Source organism: Lissotriton helveticus, chromosome 12 (genome assembly GCF_964261635.1).
Source record: "Lissotriton helveticus chromosome 12, aLisHel1.1, whole genome shotgun sequence".
NCBI lineage: Eukaryota > Metazoa > Chordata > Amphibia > Caudata > Salamandridae > Lissotriton > Lissotriton helveticus.
The window spans coordinates 909,736,912-909,760,617 of NC_136073.1; the positions used below are offsets into that span (position 1 = coordinate 909,736,912).

The window sequence follows — 23,706 nt, forward strand, 5'->3', positions numbered from 1 at the left end:
CCTCCAGTTTAACCCTACGTCGGCCGCAAAGAAGGTGGAAAGACCAGTGCAACATAAGGCGGCAACAGTTGTTAGTATGGCCTAGAGACAGATAGAGGGCCCGCCAGCCTCATGTTTCACAAAAAATGATAATTTAAACATACAGGTGGCATCAGACATGAACATACGAAGCAGACAAGCCTCAGCCTTGTGATTGATCAAGGTATCGATATCCACCTGAAGACAACAAAAACCCCATGCAAGCAATATACCCTGAATTAGTCAGACGCCGAAGTAGGTACTGAAGCTTGACTAGCAAGAACCTTGACCATACGTGACACTTAAAGAAGACTGCTGATTGGTCACAGTTAAGACCACACACAAACTGAACAGCATCCATGCCTTAGTGGCTACTCAAAGATGGATGCCTTGAACCCCAAATCCCCTTTCCTAGTGGCTTGCTGTGATTTGTATTTCGACAACATATCTCATCAGTTTGGCATGCAGTTTTACTCTGGCTTCGCTTTTCAGTGTCACTGAGCTACTAGGGGTTTCGGCTGGCTTCACTGTCACCTCACAATCCTCCTTGCGACATAAGACAATTTTTATGCCCCGTTAATCTGTGGTGCCGACTGCTCCGACTTCCGCTGGATGCACTGTGGTAACCCCCAGTATCAGTAGTGCTTGACTGCTCGAGTCAAGTCTTCTTTAAGGTGCATTGTTTTCCACAGAGAGTTTATCACAGACCAGTTAATAGTACCCTGGCCTGGAATTACAAAAGCACAGTCCAGCACCTAGGACTTGGATATTGTATATTTATAAAGAGCAAAAAATGCCCGAAGGCGTCTTGGCGCTAGAGTCTGCGAGATACTATACGGCGAAAAGCAAAGTTAACAAAAACTATAGAGGGAGCGAAAAGAGCCAAGATTTAAGATCTTTCCTAAAAATAGTCACATTTGGCTGACCTCTAAACCGCCAGGACGGTCAGTTCCAAAACTAACAAATGGAGCAGAAAAAGCTCCCAGCACAGCAGGATAGCTTGTACATTTTGGGTACCATCACGGTTTTGGAAACTGCAGACCGCAAACATCTTGGAGTATACCATGAAGATGTTTTCTTTAGATACACGGGCCTGTACAGTGGAGAGCTTGGAGCGCTGCACCCAAGGCTGTAAAGGTTCTCTTTTGTACTGGGAGCCGATGAGCTCCACCAGAGCCCGTGCATTCTGCAACCTCTGAAGTTTGTTTACTAGGTCAAGCTGAATGCCCGGATACAGGGCATTACAATCGTATAATCGCGACGGACCAAGGATAGAAGGACTGCTGCTTTCCATGCTCCTTCAGGACAGAATGACTCACGGTATCAAAGGCTGAGGATAGGTCCATTAGGATCACCACAGCCTTAGCGCCACGGTCCACGATGTAATGCATCTCTTTGGTAACCACTGCCCTTGCGGACTCTGCAATATGAGCTTTTCTAAAGCCAAACCTCACTCCATCCAGAATCTCATTTTCATCTAAATTTCTGGCAGAGCAATATCCAGATGCTTCTCAAAAACGTTGGCTGGCATGTCGAGACGCGAGATAGGACAACACTTTTGTTCCTCCTTTGGATTGAGGGAAGCTTTTTGAACACATGGAGGATGGAGAGCTTTTTCCAATCCATGGGGAAAATACCCACATCAATGTGGCTATTCAATAAGGTGGTAAGAGGGAAGGCTACTGTTCCTGCAGCATTGGGGAACCAGGAACCGTTCGCACGGCGGTCTTGTACATTACAAGTGCTCTAGTGCATGCTACTTTGGAGAGTTCTGCAGCGGCCTCTTGCTGTTTTGCTTACCCCTCTCTGTCATCGTGTGCGACTGCCAGAGTCATCGCTTCTCACACATCGAGCTCCTGTGCAGATGCTTGCCTGGAAGCAGTTCCAGTTCTTAGCAGAAGGAATGTTTCCCCAACAAGAACACCTGCGATTACCCTGCAGCTGCCCAGATCACACCACCAGCTGCCGCACTTGTAGGACACGATAAGGCACTGTATTTAAGCATTCAAATAGGGTTAATAGCAAAGGACTCGCGTATATAGCCTGGCTCCTGTTGCATCACAGGTGGAGTCTGAACACACTCACCCTTCTGCATCGCTTTCTCAATCAGCTTCTCAAGCTCCAACGCTTGTGTGTTTTTAGGCTCCGTCTTCAGAAGTGTTCGGACGTACTTTAGAGCTTTATCATATACCTGAAAGAAAACAAAGATGACTTACCTCTCTTTCTATTTAGGAGACATTTTAGAGCATGTACAATGTACTTACCTTCACATCATAACCTAAAATAACCACAACTAATTCATTTACAAAATAAATATTGTGTATATAAAATTCCAGTCCCCGGAGGTGGACCGGCCAATACTCACTTAAGTGCTCGACTATGCTTCTCAAAGAGACGAGGATTACTGTTATGCAGGGCTTGAAAGAGCCACTCGCCCACTTGCATTGCAGAGCTATTTTTAGGGACTACTCACTCTTTCTGGAGAGCTGAAAATCTTCTAACTTCTGAGAAAGACAAACTGACTGTTGACCTCGGCCCTGAAAGTGAAGCAAATGAGACAAGATAAGATTTAAAGGCATCTTTATTGCCAACAAAGTGAAAGAGCAATAAAAATGCAATTCAATCTGATCTTGTCACATTTGCTTGGCTTTCAGGGACAGAGGTCAAAAGTCAGTTTGTCTTTCTACATTTATTTTTCTGTGACTGAACTTAGAGGAGTTTCAAAAGTGAACTGTGTTACAATCGAACTGTGCAAAACATGTGAAATGAAAGGCTGTAAGAGGTCAGGCTTTTTGTAATACAACACTAAAATAGTGAAGTGAACAGGTCAAATATATTTCACTAGATATGAAGACACATTTTTGTAATTCTGAGGTGAAATTTTTTTTTGTATAGGCTCAAAACAAATTTCAACACTTTACTTGGTGACGTGTACATTTTAAATGTTTTTGCTGAAACGCAATTTCCAAACATTGTTTATGCACTATTATCAGTGAAACTACAGGTTTGTGAGAAAGTTTTGTGGCCATTTCAATGGAAAATAGGCTATTTGTTAATGGCAGTTCACTGCCACATCATATTAAACATGAACTGGGAAGTATTACTGCTCCTGCCCATATGACAGTGCTATTAGTGAACTAAGGCCAGATGTATGACCGTTCCATTTTGCGACCAGCAAATTGGAAAGTACAACAGTGCCTGAGACACGGTTTGCGATTCTCAAATGGGTCGCAAGGGACCGGTCTCGTAAATATGCATGAAGCAGATCGTAATTTGAAACCCATTGGGAATAGCCTGCAAATTCAGGGATGATGGCCAGATGCGGACATAAGACCTGCAGGTCTGTGGTCCTAGCATGCTTGTTTCCGGTCCAGGGAGGACCTGGTTTGCCAAATCGGGCTGGACTGTTCCCACGAGGCACAGGGCCACGACTGATTTGCATATGGCCAGGTCTAACTGGGGTGGTATGGTGAGTAAAAGAATCATGGATTTAACCCAGATCTCGACTGGGGGTGAATTTTTTGATTTGTTCTGAATAAAGTCCATCAATTGTGTGTCTTTTGCTTTCTCGCCTTAAGTATGCTGGGTATGCCCAGACGTGGGTCCCAGGCTCACTGTGCCACTGGATTCAAGCTATCCTGGCTGAAGAGGGGCGAAACCCCGAAACCAGTCCTAGGGTGCTTGTTTCCGGTCCAGAGAGGACCAACCTTAGCAGTTCGGGCTGGACTGTTCCCATGAGGCACAGGGTCAAGACTGATTTGCATATGGCTGGGTCCAAACTGGGGTGGCATGGTGAGCAAAAGAATGATGAATTTAACCCAGATGTCTTGATTAGGGGTAAATGTTTTGATTTGCTCTGAATTCCGTCCATCAATTGTGTGTCTTGATTTCTTAGTAAAGCAACTTTTTTTTTCTCAAATACATCCTCGCTTTCCCTAAAGGAAAACAGGAGTTTTTAAAAAAATGTAAATGTTTCTTTTTCTTTTTTCAGGGCAATAAGTGGCCTTGGGAACACCTTCCTGGTTGAGAGTGGCTTACAAACCTACTTAAAGTAGGCGGTAAACTTTGAGTGTTCTGCGACCAAAACAACAATAAATACCATTCCGGCTCGCTATTAGGAAGGGACGCCCTTGGCACACCCCTTCCTAATAGCAGGTCTAGGAATATTTTTATGATTTTTCGAGCCCTGTTATGTTATATGAACTCAATGTCTAGTCATGTGTAACTCACAAAAGACACGTATTTATTCTCAGTTCCATAAAACAGGGCAGTTAACATTAAGGTGTACTCAACAACAGGTGCTTATGTGTCATGTAGCAAGAGTATCTTGACTTTCATACCAACTGGTGTGGTGTTTCTGCTTTCCTAACACACCGCAACCCTTTGGCATTTTTTTTTGTTTGAGACAAGGTCTAGTTGCTCAATAGATGAGGATTTAAAAAAAGCCATGCCACAAATAATTCTGGAGTTTCTGATGACTGTCTTTCATCCCAGTGGGGACTGAGAGAAATATTCTCAACTTCTACAAACACCTAAACACCTCTGTAGTGGAATCAATGACTTGTGCTGTCCTATATTACTTCCTTACCGGATTGTATATGGATTGGTTTTATGTATGTTTTTATTATCCATGTTATTACCATGTTATTGACTATTATATTGTTCCCATTATCTCTGTTGACTCCTACTGCCGCTACCCTGTCTTTGTGAAGCGCTCTGATATGTGTAAGGATCCTGTTCGCGCTAAATAAAACTTTGAATAAATAAATAAATAAACTGGCCACAGGGTGGGTCCAATTGGTCATGAAAGCCAGGTCAGTGAAACATTCCTAGAGTTTTTGAACTTCGTTCATGTGGGACAGGTGCAGTGAAAGTCACATCCCGCAGCCACCATGTAATGCAACTGTTTCATGGAAAGCAGAAGTTAAGCTTACAATAAATGACCCCGACCCCCACCAGCCCCCTCTCCTCAGACCCAAGACAGCCACTCTCTCCTTCGACCACCACCAGCCCCTCCCTCTCCTAAGACCCCCGCCAGGCTCTTCCTCTCCCTTGATCCCTGCCAGCCCCTCCCTCTCCACCGATTCCTGCCAGCCCCTCCCTCCTCCTCCAAACCCTGCCAGCCCTTCCATCTCCTCCAACCCCTCCAGTCCCTCCCTCTCCTCAGACCCCCGCCAGCCACTCCCTCTCCTCGGACCCCCGCCAGCCACTCCCTCCCTGTCCTCGGACCCCCGCCAGCCACTCCCCCTCCTCTGACCCCCGCCAGCCACTCCCCCTCCTCCGACCCCCGCCAGCCACTCCCTCTCCTCCGACCCCACCCTCTCCCCCGCCAGCCCCTCACTCTCCCCCGCCAGCCCCATCTCCCCCACCAGCCCCTCCCTCTCCCCTGCCAGCCCCTCCCTCTCCTCCAACCCCTGCCAGCCCCTCCCTCTCTTCCAACCCCAGCCAGCACCTCTCTTCCAACCCCAGCCAGCACCTCCCTCTGCACCGACCCCAGCCAGCACCTCCCTCTCCACCGACCCCCGCCAGACCCTCCCTCTCCCCGATCCTTGCCATTCTTTTACTCTCTTTGATCCATCCCGGTCAGCCCCCCATGATCCCCGATGCCCCCTTTAAACCCCCCCACACTCTTGATCCCTGCCAGCAGGGAATCAATCAATGAGAAGTTACTGCCACAACCTACAGACCAGGATTGTTTGAAAAGGAAGTCTTCTGCCAGATGTAACTTACCTTCAATCTGTAATTGGCCACGCTGAGATAGAATATGTAATCTCTCTGCTCCTCCTTGCTTCCTTTAGGTACCAAATCTAGAAAGGACAGAAGACATGGTAATGATTACAAGCAGACTTTAGGCAGTCACAACGAGCTCCCGCACTGTCACGTTACATCTCGCTGTGTGTCCAAGTACACACGATGCCTCTGACAGAAGAACAAGTAACTCACTGAGGTGGCTCGTGCACTCCTAAACCTAGTTGGCCTTCATCCATTTTTGGTGGCATGTCCCGGTTAGGAAAATGAAGTACTTCTACACAGAACACATTTAAAAACACTTGCAGTGACAGGTACAAATACACAAGCTGGCCAGTGCATCAGACAAGCACATCTGCCAACTTATCGTCAGGTTTGTTTCACAGACACCAAACTCCAACATATAAAGAGTGTTGAAAACGGGGAGAGTCGGTGCTCTGGAGAGCTCAGAAACTGCAGCGAGTAACCTGTCCCAATCTCACCAGCCTAGTCGAAGGCATGAAGTGGTAAATGCATTACATTGCTTTCCCCTCTCTCAAACATGGTACAGTAGAAGACAATTCAGTACAGTGTCATGTAGGGAGTCACAGTATTACCTAGTGATACATAACACACAATAACTTGATGCCTTCGGGTTTTAGTTGCGCAGTATACATTTTATTTCATTTCATTCATTTCAATAACCGACGAACACTGCACTATGAACGCAAGCTCAAGCGCACTGCACTTTCAGCAGACACTTGTTGGTGAGCACTGCACTATGAAGATGACAAGAGTGCTGCTCTGCGACGAGACACCGACTCACAAGCACTATGAACACAAGCTTAAGTGCACTGCACTATGACAATATTCCTCACTTCCGGGACACAGACTGCAAATTACTACTCGACATGTTAAGGCAGAAACTCATCATGGCCTCGGTCTGATCTCTTTGACCGCAACTCAATGTCCGAAGGGTGTACACTCCCTATGGTCAGATGGGTGCAACCCAACGATCCATTGCTGTTCTTAGTGTCTCTATTTTTTATTTATAACGTTTTATATAGTGCAAACTTGACCCAAGAGGGTATCAGAGCGATTTACATTTAGAATCGTTGCGTTACAAGTTACATCCGATAAAAGAGCCTAGTAAGGTAGAGTACACAAACGTTTCAATAATTCGAAGGAGGGAGGGGAGAAAGGAGTAATAGCGGGGAGGCGAGGAAGAACAATGCCCAATGTCTGGCTGGGTAGGTGACGGTCAAGGGGGAAACCAGGGCCCATCTCCTCATTAGCGGTCAAGCAGCTCCACCGGTCATCAGCCATGTTGTTCAGGTCTCAGTGATCAAGAAAAAAACATTGCCATCACATCCAAGGTTACGGATGAATTTTTGAACCACCGACAGATATTTATGGTCCACAGCCGGATGACTGGACTGCACCTGTTGGTTGCAGAGGGCGGGCCCAATTCCGCATCTCTGGACCACGGGCTACCAGTGGCTTTCTAATATTACCAGACCACGTTCACGACGGAACATTGTCATCATAATTCACCAACATTTAATGCAAGAATGGATACATTGATATCTGACAGATGACAGCATTTTTGGGCACGATTTCATTGTTTGACAACCAGGCCTGAGTTCCCCAAAATATTCTACTTCCTTAACAGGTTATTACATGCCAAGCCTTGCAGAAGGCACTTTGTGATGAAACACGTGCTGGCTGTTTTCTGCTGTTCCCAACATGCATAGATCACAGTTACTTGGCTTCTGTCTGCACTAAACAACAGATTTTGAAATATCCATGAGATACATTACTTGACTGACTGACTGACTATGCTGGGACTTCCACTGAGTGCTTCGGCATCTTTGTTAATGCTGTTTACACAGAGGACCTTTGGACCAGTGTGTGCTGGCACCCCTGGCAGTAGTGTGCTGGCACCCCTGGCAGTAGTGTGCTGGGTACCACTATAGCACAGCCCACATAACCTGTAGCTGTTCTAATGATAGACACCTCCACATACATTTCCTCTAAGAGGTGAGGTCTTGAAACCACTACTACCAACCATATTGTACACACCGGCTGGTGAACACTGCACTAAGAACACTACGGCAAGGAAACTGCTCTGTGACGAGACACCGACTCACAAACACCGCACTATGAACACAAACGCAATCGATTGCACTATGACGAGACACCGGCTGGTGAGCACCTCACTATGAACACTACAGCCAGGACACTGCTCTTTGATGAGACACTGACTCACAAGCACTGCACCATGAACACAAGCATGAGCGCACTGCACTCTGAAACCAATAGCAATGGCACTGCTCTGTGAAGAGATACAGTCTCACAAACACTGCACCATGAACACAAGTACACTGCTGTATGTGATGAGACACTGACTTATTAGCACTGCACCATGAACACAAAGACAAGCGCACAGCTCTGTGTTATGAGATATCAGCAGATGAGCACTGCGCTATGACCCCTAGGAGAAATCCAGTGCTCCACCTGATGAGACAAGCACTGAACTCATCTTTGCGCTTGATGTCACAGCCTGAGCGCATGAGCTCTGCAGGAGGCCATGTCACAGATCATACGTGAACAGCTCTGCTATAGGTGATATTTCAGACCATAGCCCTGAGAGCTCTGCTGTGAGTGATGAGACCATACGTGAACAGCTCTGCTATAGGTGATGTTTCAGACCATAGCCCTGAGAGCTCTGCTGTGAGTGATGAGACCATACGTGAACAGCTCTGCTATAGGTGATGTTTCAGACCACGGCTCTGCTGTGAGTGATGAGACCATACGCGAACAGCTCTGCTATAGGTGATGTTTCAGACCAGGGCTCTGAGAGCTCTGCTGTGAGTGATGACAGACCACACGTGAACAGTTCTGCTATAGGTGATGTTTCAGACCATAGCTCTGAGAGCTCGGCTGTGAGTGATGAGACCACACGTGAACAGCTCTGCTATAGGTGATATTTCAGACCAGGGCTCTGAGAGCTCTGCTGTGAGTGATGAGACCATACGTGAACAGCTCTGCTATAGGTGATGTTTCAGACCACGGCTCTGCTGTGAGTGATGAGACCATACGCGAACAGCTCTGCTATAGGTGATGTTTCAGACCAGGGCTCTGAGAGCTCTGCTGTGAGTGATGACAGACCACACGTGAACAGTTCTGCTATAGGTGATGTTTCAGACCATAGCTCTGAGAGCTCGGCTGTGAGTGATGAGACCATACGCGAACAGCTCTGCTATAGGTGATGTTTCAGACCAGGGCTCTGAGAGCTCTGCTGTGAGTGATGACAGACCACACGTGAACAGTTCTGCTATAGGTGATGTTTCAGACCAGGGCTCTGAGAGCTCTGCTGTGAGTGATGAGACCATACGTGAACAGCTCTGCTATAGGTGATGTTTCAGACCAGGGCTCTGAGAGCTCTGCTGTGAGTGATGACAGACCACACGTGAACAGTTCTGCTATAGGTGACATTTCAGACCAGAGCTCTGCTGTGAGTGATGAGACCATACGTGAACAGCTCTGCTATAGGTGATGTTTCAGACCAGGGCTCTGAGAGCTCTGCTGTGAGTGATGACAGACCACACGTGAACAGTTCTGCTATAGGTGATGTTTCAGACCATAGTTCTGAGAGCTCTGCTGTGAGTGATGAGACCATACGTGAACAGCTCTGCTATAGGTGATGTTTCAGACCAGGGCTCTGAGAGCTCTGCTGTGAGTGATGAGACCATACGTGAACAGCTCTGCTATAGGTGATGTTTCAGACCATAGCTCTGAGAGCTCGGCTGTGAGTGATGAGACCATACGTGAACAGCTCTGCTATAGGTGATGTTTCAGACCACGGCTCTGCTGTGAGTGATGAGACCATACGCGAACAGCTCTGCTATAGGTGATGTTTCAGACCAGGGCTCTGAGAGCTCTGCTGTGAGTGATGACAGACCACACGTGAACAGTTCTGCTATAGGTGATGTTTCAGACCATAGTTCTGAGAGCTCTGCTGTGAGCGATGAGACCATACGTGAACAGCTCTGCTATAGGTGATGTTTCAGACCACGGCTCTGAGAGCTCTGCTGTGAGTGATGAGACCATACGTGAACAGCTCTGCTATAGGTGATGTTTCAGACCAGGGCTCTGAGAGCTCTGCTGTGAGTGATGACAGACCATACGTGAACAGCTCTGCTATAGGTGATGTTTCAGACCATAGTTCTGAGAGCTCTGCTGTGAGTGATGAGACCATACGTGAACAGCTCTGCTATAGGTGATGTTTCAGACCACGGCTCTGAGAGCTCTGCTGTGAGTGATGAGACCATACGTGAACAGTTCTGCTATAGGTGATGTTTCAGACCAGGGCTCTGAGAGCTCTGCTGTGAGTGATGACAGACCACACGTGAACAGTTCTGCTATAGGTGATGTTTCAGACCATAGTTCTGAGAGCTCTGCTGTGACTGATGAGACCATACGTGAACAGCTCTGCTATAGGTGATGTTTCAGACCACGGCTCTGCTGTGAGTGATGAGACCACACGTGAACAGCTCTGCTATAGGTGATGTTTCAGACCAGGGCTCTGAGAGCTCTGCTGTGAGTGATGACAGACCACACGTGAACAGTTCTGCTATAGGTGATGTTTCAGACCATAGCTCTGAGAGCTCGGCTGTGAGTGATGAGACCATACGCGAACAGCTCTGCTATAGGTGATGTTTCAGACCAGGGCTCTGAGAGCTCTGCTGTGAGTGATGACAGACCACACGTGAACAGTTCTGCTATAGGTGATGTTTCAGACCACGGCTCTGCTGTGAGTGATGAGACCATACGCGAACAGCTCTGCTATAGGTGATGTTTCAGACCATAGTTCTGAGAGCTCTGCTGTGAGTGATGAGACCATACGTGAACAGCTCTGCTATAGGTGATGTTTCAGACCACGGCTCTGCTGTGAGTGATGAGACCATACGCGAACAGCTCTGCTATAGGTGATGTTTCAGACCAGGGCTCTGAGAGCTCTGCTGTGAGTGATGACAGACCACACGTGAACAGCTCTGCTATAGGTGATGTTTCAGACCATAGTTCTGAGAGCTCTGCTGTGAGTGATGAGACCATACGTGAACAGCTCTGCTATAGGTGATGTTTCAGACCACGGCTCTGAGAGCTCTGCTGTGAGTGATGAGACCATACGTGAACAGTTCTGCTATAGGTGATGTTTCAGACCAGGGCTCTGAGAGCTCTGCTGTGAGTGATGACAGACCACACGTGAACAGTTCTGCTATAGGTGATGTTTCAGACCAGGGCTCTGAGAGCTCTGCTGTGAGTGATGAGACCATACGTGAACAGCTCTGCTATAGGTGATGTTTCAGACCAGGGCTCTGAGAGCTCTGCTGTGAGTGATGACAGACCACACGTGAACAGTTCTGCTATAGGTGATATTTCAGACCAGAGCTCTGCTGTGAGTGATGAGACCATACGTGAACAGCTCTGCTATAGGTGATGTTTCAGACCAGGGCTCTGAGAGCTCTGCTGTGAGTGATGACAGACCACACGTGAACAGTTCTGCTATAGGTGATGTTTCAGACCATAGTTCTGAGAGCTCTGCTGTGAGTGATGAGACCATACGTGAACAGCTCTGCTATAGGTGATGTTTCAGACCAGGGCTCTGAGAGCTCTGCTGTGAGTGATGATACCATACGTGAACAGCTCTGCTATAGGTGATGTTTCAGACCACGGCTCTGCTGTGAGTGATGAGACCATACGCAAACAGCTCTGATATAGGTGATGTTTCAGACCAGGGCTCTGAGAGCTCTGCTGTGAGTGATGACAGACCACACGTGAACAGTTCTGCTATAGGTGATGTTTCAGACCAGAGCTCTGCTGTGAGTGATGAGACCATACGTGAACAGCTCTGCTATAGGTGATGTTTCAGACCAGGGCTCTGAGAGCTCTGCTGTGAGTGATGACAGACCACACGTGAACAGTTCTGCTATAGGTGATGTTTCAGACCATAGTTCTGAGAGCTCTGCTGTGAGTGATGAGACCATACGTGAACAGCTCTGCTATAGGTGATGTTTCAGACCAGGGCTCTGAGAGCTCTGCTGTGAGTGATGACAGACCACACGTGAACAGTTCTGCTATAGGTGATGTTTCAGACCAGAGCTCTGCTGTGAGTGATGAGACCATACGTGAACAGCTCTGCTATAGGTGATGTTTCAGACCAGGGCTCTGAGAGCTCTGCTGTGAGTGATGACAGACCACACGTGAACAGTTCTGCTATAGGTGATGTTTCAGACCATAGTTCTGAGAGCTCTGCTGTGAGTGATGAGACCATACGTGAACAGCTCTGCTATAGGTGATATTTCAGACCAGAGCTCTGCTGTGAGTGATGAGACCATACGTGAACAGTTCTGCTATAGGTGATGTTTCAGACCAGGGCTCTGAGAGCTCTGCTGTGAGTGATGACAGACCACACGTGAACAGTTCTGCTATAGGTGATGTTTCAGACCATAGTTCTGAGAGCTCTGCTGTGAGTGATGAGACCATACGTGAACAGCTCTGCTATAGGTGATGTTTCAGACCAGGGCTCTGAGAGCTCTGCTGTGAGTGATGAGACCATACGTGAACAGCTCTGCTATAGGTGATGTTTCAGACCACGGCTCTGCTGTGAGTGATGAGACCATACGCAAACAGCTCTGCTATAGGTGATGTTTCAGACCAGGGCTCTGAGAGCTCTGCTGTGAGTGATGACAGACCACACGTGAACAGTTCTGCTATAGGTGATGTTTCAGACCAGAGCTCTGCTGTGAGTGATGAGACCATACGTGAACAGCTCTGCTATAGGTGATGTTTCAGACCAGGGCTCTGAGAGCTCTGCTGTGAGTGATGACAGACCACACGTGAACAGTTCTGCTATAGGTGATGTTTCAGACCATAGTTCTGAGAGCTCTGCTGTGAGTGATGAGACCATACGTGAACAGCTCTGCTATAGGTGATGTTTCAGACCATAGCTCTGAGAGCTCTGCTGTGAGTGATGAGACCATACGTGAACAGCTCTGCTATAGGTGATGTTTCAGACCACGGCTCTGAGAGCTCTGCTGTGAGTGATGAGACCATACGTGAACAGTTCTGCTATAGGTGATGTTTCAGACCAGGGCTCTGAGAGCTCTGCTGTGAGTGATGACAGACCACACGTGAACAGTTCTGCTATAGGTGATGTTTCAGACCATAGTTCTGAGAGCTCTGCTGTGAGTGATGAGACCATACGTGAACAGCTCTGCTATAGGTGATGTTTCAGACCACGGCTCTGCTGTGAGTGATGAGACCACACGTGAACAGCTCTGCTATAGGTGATGTTTCAGACCAGGGCTCTGAGAGCTCTGCTGTGAGTGATGAGACCATACGTGAACAGTTCTGCTATAGGTGATGTTTCAGACCACGGCTCTGAGAGCTCTGCTGTGAGTGATGAGACCATACGTGAACAGTTCTGCTATAGGTGATGTTTCAGACCAGGGCTCTGAGAGCTCTGCTGTGAGTGATGACAGACCACACGTGAACAGTTCTGCTATAGGTGATGTTTCAGACCATAGTTCTGAGAGCTCTGCTGTGAGTGATGAGACCATACGTGAACAGCTCTGCTATAGGTGATGTTTCAGACCACGGCTCTGAGAGCTCTGCTGTGAGTGATGAGACCATACGTGAACAGTTCTGCTATAGGTGATGTTTCAGACCAGGGCTCTGAGAGCTCTGCTGTGAGTGATGACAGACCACACGTGAACAGTTCTGCTATAGGTGATGTTTCAGACCATAGTTCTGAGAGCTCTGCTGTGAGTGATGAGACCATACGTGAACAGCTCTGCTATAGGTGATGTTTCAGACCAGGGCTCTGAGAGCTCTGCTGTGAGTGATGAGACCATACGTGAACAGCTCTGCTATAGGTGATGTTTCAGACCACGGCTCTGCTGTGAGTGATGAGACCACACGTGAACAGCTCTGCTATAGGTGATGTTTCAGACCATAGCTCTGAGAGCTCGGCTGTGAGTGATGAGACCATACGCGAACAGCTCTGCTATAGGTGATGTTTCAGACCAGGGCTCTGAGAGCTCTGCTGTGAGTGATGACAGACCACACGTGAACAGTTCTGCTATAGGTGATGTTTCAGACCACGGCTCTGCTGTGAGTGATGAGACCATACGCGAACAGCTCTGCTATAGGTGATGTTTCAGACCATAGTTCTGAGAGCTCTGCTGTGAGTGATGAGACCATACGTGAACAGCTCTGCTATAGGTGATGTTTCAGACCACGGCTCTGCTGTGAGTGATGAGACCATACGCGAACAGCTCTGCTATAGGTGATGTTTCAGACCAGGGCTCTGAGAGCTCTGCTGTGAGTGATGACAGACCACACGTGAACAGCTCTGCTATAGGTGATGTTTCAGACCATAGTTCTGAGAGCTCTGCTGTGAGTGATGAGACCATACGTGAACAGCTCTGCTATAGGTGATGTTTCAGACCACGGCTCTGAGAGCTCTGCTGTGAGTGATGAGACCATACGTGAACAGTTCTGCTATAGGTGATGTTTCAGACCAGGGCTCTGAGAGCTCTGCTGTGAGTGATGACAGACCACACGTGAACAGTTCTGCTATAGGTGATGTTTCAGACCAGGGCTCTGAGAGCTCTGCTGTGAGTGATGAGACCATACGTGAACAGCTCTGCTATAGGTGATGTTTCAGACCAGGGCTCTGAGAGCTCTGCTGTGAGTGATGACAGACCACACGTGAACAGTTCTGCTATAGGTGATATTTCAGACCAGAGCTCTGCTGTGAGTGATGAGACCATACGTGAACAGCTCTGCTATAGGTGATGTTTCAGACCAGGGCTCTGAGAGCTCTGCTGTGAGTGATGACAGACCACACGTGAACAGTTCTGCTATAGGTGATGTTTCAGACCATAGTTCTGAGAGCTCTGCTGTGAGTGATGAGACCATACGTGAACAGCTCTGCTATAGGTGATGTTTCAGACCAGGGCTCTGAGAGCTCTGCTGTGAGTGATGATACCATACGTGAACAGCTCTGCTATAGGTGATGTTTCAGACCACGGCTCTGCTGTGAGTGATGAGACCATACGCAAACAGCTCTGATATAGGTGATGTTTCAGACCAGGGCTCTGAGAGCTCTGCTGTGAGTGATGACAGACCACACGTGAACAGTTCTGCTATAGGTGATGTTTCAGACCAGAGCTCTGCTGTGAGTGATGAGACCATACGTGAACAGCTCTGCTATAGGTGATGTTTCAGACCAGGGCTCTGAGAGCTCTGCTGTGAGTGATGACAGACCACACGTGAACAGTTCTGCTATAGGTGATGTTTCAGACCATAGTTCTGAGAGCTCTGCTGTGAGTGATGAGACCATACGTGAACAGCTCTGCTATAGGTGATGTTTCAGACCAGGGCTCTGAGAGCTCTGCTGTGAGTGATGACAGACCACACGTGAACAGTTCTGCTATAGGTGATGTTTCAGACCAGAGCTCTGCTGTGAGTGATGAGACCATACGTGAACAGCTCTGCTATAGGTGATGTTTCAGACCAGGGCTCTGAGAGCTCTGCTGTGAGTGATGACAGACCACACGTGAACAGTTCTGCTATAGGTGATGTTTCAGACCATAGTTCTGAGAGCTCTGCTGTGAGTGATGAGACCATACGTGAACAGCTCTGCTATAGGTGATATTTCAGACCAGAGCTCTGCTGTGAGTGATGAGACCATACGTGAACAGTTCTGCTATAGGTGATGTTTCAGACCAGGGCTCTGAGAGCTCTGCTGTGAGTGATGACAGACCACACGTGAACAGTTCTGCTATAGGTGATGTTTCAGACCATAGTTCTGAGAGCTCTGCTGTGAGTGATGAGACCATACGTGAACAGCTCTGCTATAGGTGATGTTTCAGACCAGGGCTCTGAGAGCTCTGCTGTGAGTGATGAGACCATACGTGAACAGCTCTGCTATAGGTGATGTTTCAGACCACGGCTCTGCTGTGAGTGATGAGACCATACGCAAACAGCTCTGCTATAGGTGATGTTTCAGACCAGGGCTCTGAGAGCTCTGCTGTGAGTGATGACAGACCACACGTGAACAGTTCTGCTATAGGTGATGTTTCAGACCAGAGCTCTGCTGTGAGTGATGAGACCATACGTGAACAGCTCTGCTATAGGTGATGTTTCAGACCAGGGCTCTGAGAGCTCTGCTGTGAGTGATGACAGACCACACGTGAACAGTTCTGCTATAGGTGATGTTTCAGACCATAGTTCTGAGAGCTCTGCTGTGAGTGATGAGACCATACGTGAACAGCTCTGCTATAGGTGATGTTTCAGACCATAGCTCTGAGAGCTCTGCTGTGAGTGATGAGACCATACGTGAACAGCTCTGCTATAGGTGATGTTTCAGACCACGGCTCTGAGAGCTCTGCTGTGAGTGATGAGACCATACGTGAACAGTTCTGCTATAGGTGATGTTTCAGACCAGGGCTCTGAGAGCTCTGCTGTGAGTGATGACAGACCACACGTGAACAGTTCTGCTATAGGTGATGTTTCAGACCATAGTTCTGAGAGCTCTGCTGTGAGTGATGAGACCATACGTGAACAGCTCTGCTATAGGTGATATTTCAGACCAGAGCTCTGCTGTGAGTGATGAGACCATACGTGAACAGTTCTGCTATAGGTGATGTTTCAGACCAGGGCTCTGAGAGCTCTGCTGTGAGTGATGACAGACCACACGTGAACAGTTCTGCTATAGGTGATGTTTCAGACCATAGTTCTGAGAGCTCTGCTGTGAGTGATGAGACCATACGTGAACAGCTCTGCTATAGGTGATGTTTCAGACCAGGGCTCTGAGAGCTCTGCTGTGAGTGATGAGACCATACGTGAACAGCTCTGCTATAGGTGATGTTTCAGACCACGGCTCTGCTGTGAGTGATGAGACCATACGCAAACAGCTCTGCTATAGGTGATGTTTCAGACCAGGGCTCTGAGAGCTCTGCTGTGAGTGATGACAGACCACACGTGAACAGTTCTGCTATAGGTGATGTTTCAGACCAGAGCTCTGCTGTGAGTGATGAGACCATACGTGAACAGCTCTGCTATAGGTGATGTTTCAGACCAGGGCTCTGAGAGCTCTGCTGTGAGTGATGACAGACCACACGTGAACAGTTCTGCTATAGGTGATGTTTCAGACCATAGTTCTGAGAGCTCTGCTGTGAGTGATGAGACCATACGTGAACAGCTCTGCTATAGGTGATGTTTCAGACCATAGCTCTGAGAGCTCTGCTGTGAGTGATGAGACCATACGTGAACAGCTCTGCTATAGGTGATGTTTCAGACCACGGCTCTGAGAGCTCTGCTGTGAGTGATGAGACCATACGTGAACAGTTCTGCTATAGGTGATGTTTCAGACCAGGGCTCTGAGAGCTCTGCTGTGAGTGATGACAGACCACACGTGAACAGTTCTGCTATAGGTGATGTTTCAGACCATAGTTCTGAGAGCTCTGCTGTGAGTGATGAGACCATACGTGAACAGCTCTGCTATAGGTGATGTTTCAGACCACGGCTCTGCTGTGAGTGATGAGACCACACGTGAACAGCTCTGCTATAGGTGATGTTTCAGACCAGGGCTCTGAGAGCTCTGCTGTGAGTGATGAGACCATACGTGAACAGTTCTGCTATAGGTGATGTTTCAGACCACGGCTCTGAGAGCTCTGCTGTGAGTGATGAGACCATACGTGAACAGTTCTGCTATAGGTGATGTTTCAGACCAGGGCTCTGAGAGCTCTGCTGTGAGTGATGACAGACCACACGTGAACAGTTCTGCTATAGGTGATGTTTCAGACCATAGTTCTGAGAGCTCTGCTGTGAGTGATGAGACCATACGTGAACAGCTCTGCTATAGGTGATGTTTCAGACCACGGCTCTGAGAGCTCTGCTGTGAGTGATGAGACCATACGTGAACAGTTCTGCTATAGGTGATGTTTCAGACCAGGGCTCTGAGAGCTCTGCTGTGAGTGATGACAGACCACACGTGAACAGTTCTGCTATAGGTGATGTTTCAGACCATAGTTCTGAGAGCTCTGCTGTGAGTGATGAGACCATACGTGAACAGCTCTGCTATAGGTGATGTTTCAGACCAGGGCTCTGAGAGCTCTGCTGTGAGTGATGAGACCATACGTGAACAGCTCTGCTATAGGTGATGTTTCAGACCACGGCTCTGCTGTGAGTGATGAGACCACACGTGAACAGCTCTGCTATAGGTGATGTTTCAGACCAGGGCTCTGAGAGCTCTGCTGTGAGTGATGAGACCATACGTGAACAGTTCTGCTATAGGTGATGTTTCAGACCAGGGCTCTGAGAGCTCTGCTGTGAGTGATGACAGACCACACGTGAACAGTTCTGCTATAGGTGATGTTTCAGACCATAGTTCTGAGAGCTCTGCTGTGAGTGATGAGACCATACGTGAACAGCTCTGCTATAGGTGATGTTTCAGACCACGGCTCTGAGAGCTCTGCTGTGAGTGATGAGACCATACGTGAACAGTTCTGCTATAGGTGATGTTTCAGACCAGGGCTCTGAGAGCTCTGCTGTGAGTGATGACAGACCACACGTGAACAGTTCTGCTATAGGTGATGTTTCAGACCATAGTTCTGAGAGCTCTGCTGTGAGTGATGAGACCATACGTGAACAGCTCTGCTATAGGTGATGTTTCAGACCAGGGCTCTGAGAGCTCTGCTGTGAGTGATGAGACCATACGTGAACAGCTCTGCTATAGGTGATGTTTCAGACCACGGCTCTGCTGTGAGTGATGACAGACCACACGTGAACAGTTCTGCTATAGGTGATGTTTCAGACCATAGCCCTGAGAGCTCTGCTATGAGTGATGAGACCATACGTGAACAGCTCTGCTATAGGTGATGTTTCAGACCATAGCCCTGAGAGCTCTGCTGTGAGTGATGAGACCATACGTGAACAGCTCTGCTATAGGTGATGTTTCAGACCACGGCTCTGAGAGCTCTGCTGTGAGTGATGAGACCATACGTGAACAGTTCTGCTATAGGTGATGTTTCAGACCAGGGCTCTGAGAGCTCTGCTGTGAGTGATGACAGACCACACGTGAACAGTTCTGCTATAGGTGATGTTTCAGACCATAGTTCTGAGAGCTCTGCTGTGAGTGATGAGACCATACGTGAACAGCTCTGCTATAGGTGATGTTTCAGACCACGGCTCTGAGAGCTCTGCTGTGAGTGATGACAGACCACACGTGAACAGTTCTGCTATAGGTGATGTTTCAGACCATAGTTCTGAGAGCTCTGCTGTGAGTGATGAGACCATACGTGAACAGCTCTGCTATAGGTGATGTTTCAGACCAGGGCTCTGAGAGCTCTGCTGTGAGTGATGAGACCATACGTGAACAGCTCTGCTATAGGTGATGTTTCAGACCACGGCTCTGCTGTGAGTGATGAGACCACACGTGAACAGCTCTGCTATAGGTGATGTTTCAGACCAGGGCTCTGAGAGCTCTGCTGTGAGTGATGAGACCATACGTGAACAGTTCTGCTATAGGTGATGTTTCAGACCAGGGCTCTGAGAGCTCTGCTGTGAGTGATGACAGACCACACGTGAACAGTTCTGCTATAGGTGATGTTTCAGACCATAGTTCTGAGAGCTCTGCTGTGAGTGATGAGACCATACGTGAACAGCTCTGCTATAGGTGATGTTTCAGACCACGGCTCTGAGAGCTCTGCTGTGAGTGATGAGACCATACGTGAACAGTTCTGCTATAGGTGATGTTTCAGACCAGGGCTCTGAGAGCTCTGCTGTGAGTGATGACAGACCACACGTGAACAGTTCTGCTATAGGTGATTTTTCAGACCATAGTTCTGAGAGCTCTGCTGTGAGTGATGAGACCATACGTGAACAGCTCTGCTATAGGTGATGTTTCAGACCACGGCTCTGCTGTGAGTGATGAGACCACACGTGAACAGCTCTGCTATAGGTGATGTTTCAGACCAGGGCTCTGAGAGCTCTGCTGTGAGTGATGACAGACCACACGTGAACAGTTCTGCTATAGGTGATGTTTCAGACCATAGCCCTGAGAGCTCTGCTATGAGTGATGAGACCATACGTGAACAGCTCTGCTATAGGTGATGTTTCAGACCATAGCCCTGAGAGCTCTGCTGTGAGTGATGAGACCATACGTGAACAGCTCTGCTATAGGTGATGTTTCAGACCACGGCTCTGAGAGCTCTGCTGTGAGTGATGAGACCATACGTGAACAGTTCTGCTATAGGTGATGTTTCAGACCAGGGCTCTGAGAGCTCTGCTGTGAGTGATGACAGACCACACGTGAACAGTTCTGCTATAGGTGATGTTTCAGACCATAGTTCTGAGAGCTCTGCTGTGAGTGATGAGACCATACGTGAACAGCTCTGCTATAGGTGATGTTTCAGACCACGGCTCTGAGAGCTCTGCTGTGAGTGATGAGACCATACGTGAACAGCTCTGCTATAGGTGATGTTTCAGACCACGGCTCTGCTGTGAGTGATGAGACCACACGTGAACAGCTCTGCTATAGGTGATGTTTCAGACCAGGGCTCTGAGAGCTCTGCTGTGAGTGATGAGACCATACGTGAACAGTTCTGCTATAGGTGATGTTTCAGACCAGGGCTCTGAGAGCTCTGCTGTGAGTGATGACAGACCACACGTGAACAGTTCTGCTATAGGTGATGTTTCAGACCATAGCCCTGAGAGCTCTGCTATGAGTGATGAGACCATACGTGAACAGCTCTGCTATAGGTGATGTTTCAGACCATAGCCCTGAGAGCTCTGCTGTGAGTGATGAGACCATACGTGAACAGTTCTGCTATAGGTGATGTTTCAGACCACGGCTCTGAGAGCTCTGCTGTGAGTGATGAGACCATACGTGAACAGTTCTGCTATAGGTGATGTTTCAGACCAGGGCTCTGAGAGCTCTGCTGTGAGTGATGACAGACCACACGTGAACAGTTCTGCTATAGGTGATATTTCAGACCAGAGCTCTGCTGTGAGTGATGAGACCACACGTGAACAGCTCTGCTATAGGTGATATTTCAGACCATAGCCCTGAGAGCTCTGCTGTGAGTGATGAGACCATACGTGAACAGCTCTGCTATAGGTGATGTTTCAGACCATAGTTCTGAGAGCTCTGCTGTGAGTGATGAGACCATACGTGAACAGCTCTGCTATAGGTGATGTTTCAGACCAGGGCTCTGAGAGCTCTGCTGTGAGTGATGAGACCATACGTGAACAGCTCTGCTATAGGTGATGTTTCAGACCACGGCTCTGAGAGCTCTGCTGTGAGTGATGAGACCATACGTGAACAGCTCTGCTATAGGTGATGTCTCAGACCAGGGCTCTGAGAGCTCTGCTGTGAGTGATGACAGACCACACGTGAACAGCTCTGCTATAGGTGATGTTTCAGACCACGGCTCTGAGAGCTCTGCTGTGAGTGATGAGACCATACGTGAACAGTTCTGCTATAGGTGATGTTTCAGACCATAGCTCTGAGAGCTCGGCTGTGAGTGATGACAGACCACACGTGAACAGTTCTGCTATAGGTGATGTTTCAGACCAGGGCTCTGAGAGCTCTGCTGTGAGTGATGACAGACCACACGTGAACAGTTCTGCTATAGGTGATGTTTCAGACCATAGCTCTGAGAGCTCGGCTGTGAGTGATGACAGACCACACGTGAACAGTTCTGCTATAGGTGATGTTTCAGACCATAGTTCTGAGAGCTCTGCTGTGAGTGATGAGACCATACGTGAACAGCTCTGCTATAGGTGATGTTTCAGACCACGGCTCTGAGAGCTCTGCTGTGAGTGATGAGACCATACGTGAACAGCTCTGCTATAGGTGATGTTTCAGACCACGGCTCTGCTGTGAGTGATGAGACCACACGTGAACAGCTCTGCTATAGGTGATGTTTCAGACCAGGGCTCTGAGAGCTCTGCTGTGAGTGATGAGACCATACGCGAACAGCTCTGCTATAGGTGATGTTTCAGACCAGGGCTCTGAGAGCTCTGCTGTGAGTGATGACAGACCACACGTGAACAGTTCTGCTATAGGTGATGTTTCAGACCATAGTTCTGAGAGCTCTGCTGTGAGTGATGAGACCATACGTGAACAGTTCTGCTATAGGTGATGTTTCAGACCAGGGCTCTGAGAGCTCTGCTGTGAGTGATGACAGACCACACGTGAACAGTTCTGCTATAGGTGATATTTCAGACCAGAGCTCTGCTGTGAGTGATGAGACCATACGTGAACAGCTCTGCTATAGGTGATGTCTCAGACCAGGGCTCTGAGAGCTCTGCTGTGAGTGATGACAGACCACACGTGAACAGCTCTGCTATAGGTGATGTTTCAGACCATAGTTCTGAGAGCTCTGCTGTGAGTGATGAGACCATACGTGAACAGCTCTGCTATAGGTGATATTTCAGACCAGGGCTCTGAGAGCTCTGCTGTGAGTGATGACAGACCACACGTGAACAGCTCTGCTATAGGTGATGTTTCAGACCACGGCTCTGAGAGCTCTGCTGTGAGTGATGAGACCATACGTGAACAGTTCTGCTATAGGTGATGTTTCAGACCAGGGCTCTGAGAGCTCTGCTGTGAGTGATGACAGACCACACGTGAACAGTTCTGCTATAGGTGATGTTTCAGACCATAGTTCTGAGAGCTCTGCTGTGAGTGATGAGACCATACGTGAACAGCTCTGCTATAGGTGATGTTTCAGACCATAGCCCTGAGAGCTCTGCTGTGAGTGATGAGACCATACGTGAACAGCTCTGCTATAGGTGATGTTTCAGACCACGGCTCTGAGAGCTCTGCTGTGAGTGATGAGACCATACGTGAACAGTTCTGCTATAGGTGATGTTTCAGACCAGGGCTCTGAGAGCTCTGCTGTGAGTGATGACAGACCACACGTGAACAGTTCTGCTATAGGTGATGTTTCAGACCATAGTTCTGAGAGCTCTGCTGTGAGTGATGAGACCATACGTGAACAGCTCTGCTATAGGTGCTGTTTCAGACCAGGGCTCTGAGAGCTCTGCTGTGAGTGATGAGACCATACGTGAACAGCTCTGCTATAGGTGATGTTTCAGACCACGGCTCTGCTGTGAGTGATGAGACCACACGTGAACAGCTCTGCTATAGGTGATGTTTCAGACCAGGGCTCTGAGAGCTCTGCTGTGAGTGATGACAGACCACACGTGAACAGTTCTGCTATAGGTGATGTTTCAGACCATAGTTCTGAGAGCTCTGCTGTGAGTGATGAGACCATACGTGAACAGCTCTGCTATAGGTGATGTTTCAGACCACGGCTCTGAGAGCTCTGCTGTGAGTGATGAGACCATACGTGAACAGTTCTGCTATAGGTGATGTTTCAGACCAGGGCTCTGAGAGCTCTGCTGTGAGTGATGACAGACCACACGTGAACAGTTCTGCTATAGGTGATGTTTCAGACCATAGTTCTGAGAGCTCTGCTGTGAGTGATGAGACCACACGTGAACAGCTCTGCTATAGGTGATGTTTCAGACCATAGTTCTGAGAGCTCTGCTGTGAGTGATGAGACCATACGTGAACAGCTCTGCTATAGGTGATGTTTCAGACCAGGGCTCTGAGAGCTCTGCTGTGAGTGATGACAGACCACACGTGAACAGTTCTGCTATAGGTGATGTTTCAGACCATAGTTCTGAGAGCTCTGCTGTGAGTGATGAGACCATACGTGAACAGCTCTGCTATAGGTGATGTTTCAGACCACAGCTCTGAGAGCTCTGCTGTGAGTGATGAGACCATACGTGAACAGTTCTGCTATAGGTGATGTTTCAGACCAGGGCTCTGAGAGCTCTGCTGTGAGTGATGACAGACCACACGTGAACAGTTCT

The 23,706-nt window shown here is 48.3% G+C and overlaps 1 protein-coding gene across 1 annotated transcript in view; it reads right to left on the reverse strand.

The window, feature by feature from the left end:
• The window catches only part of FIS1 (fission, mitochondrial 1), a 52,182-nt gene that overhangs the window by 10,927 nt on the left and 17,549 nt on the right, over positions 1 to 23,706 (reverse strand). The window contains exons 3-4 of the mRNA XM_078670431.1: positions 5,749 to 5,825; positions 2,104 to 2,209 (exon numbers count right to left, since the gene is read on the reverse strand). Coding sequence (XP_078526557.1) covers positions 2,104 to 2,209; positions 5,749 to 5,825 — 183 coding nt within the window. The remainder of the gene's footprint in view (positions 1 to 2,103; positions 2,210 to 5,748; positions 5,826 to 23,706) is intronic.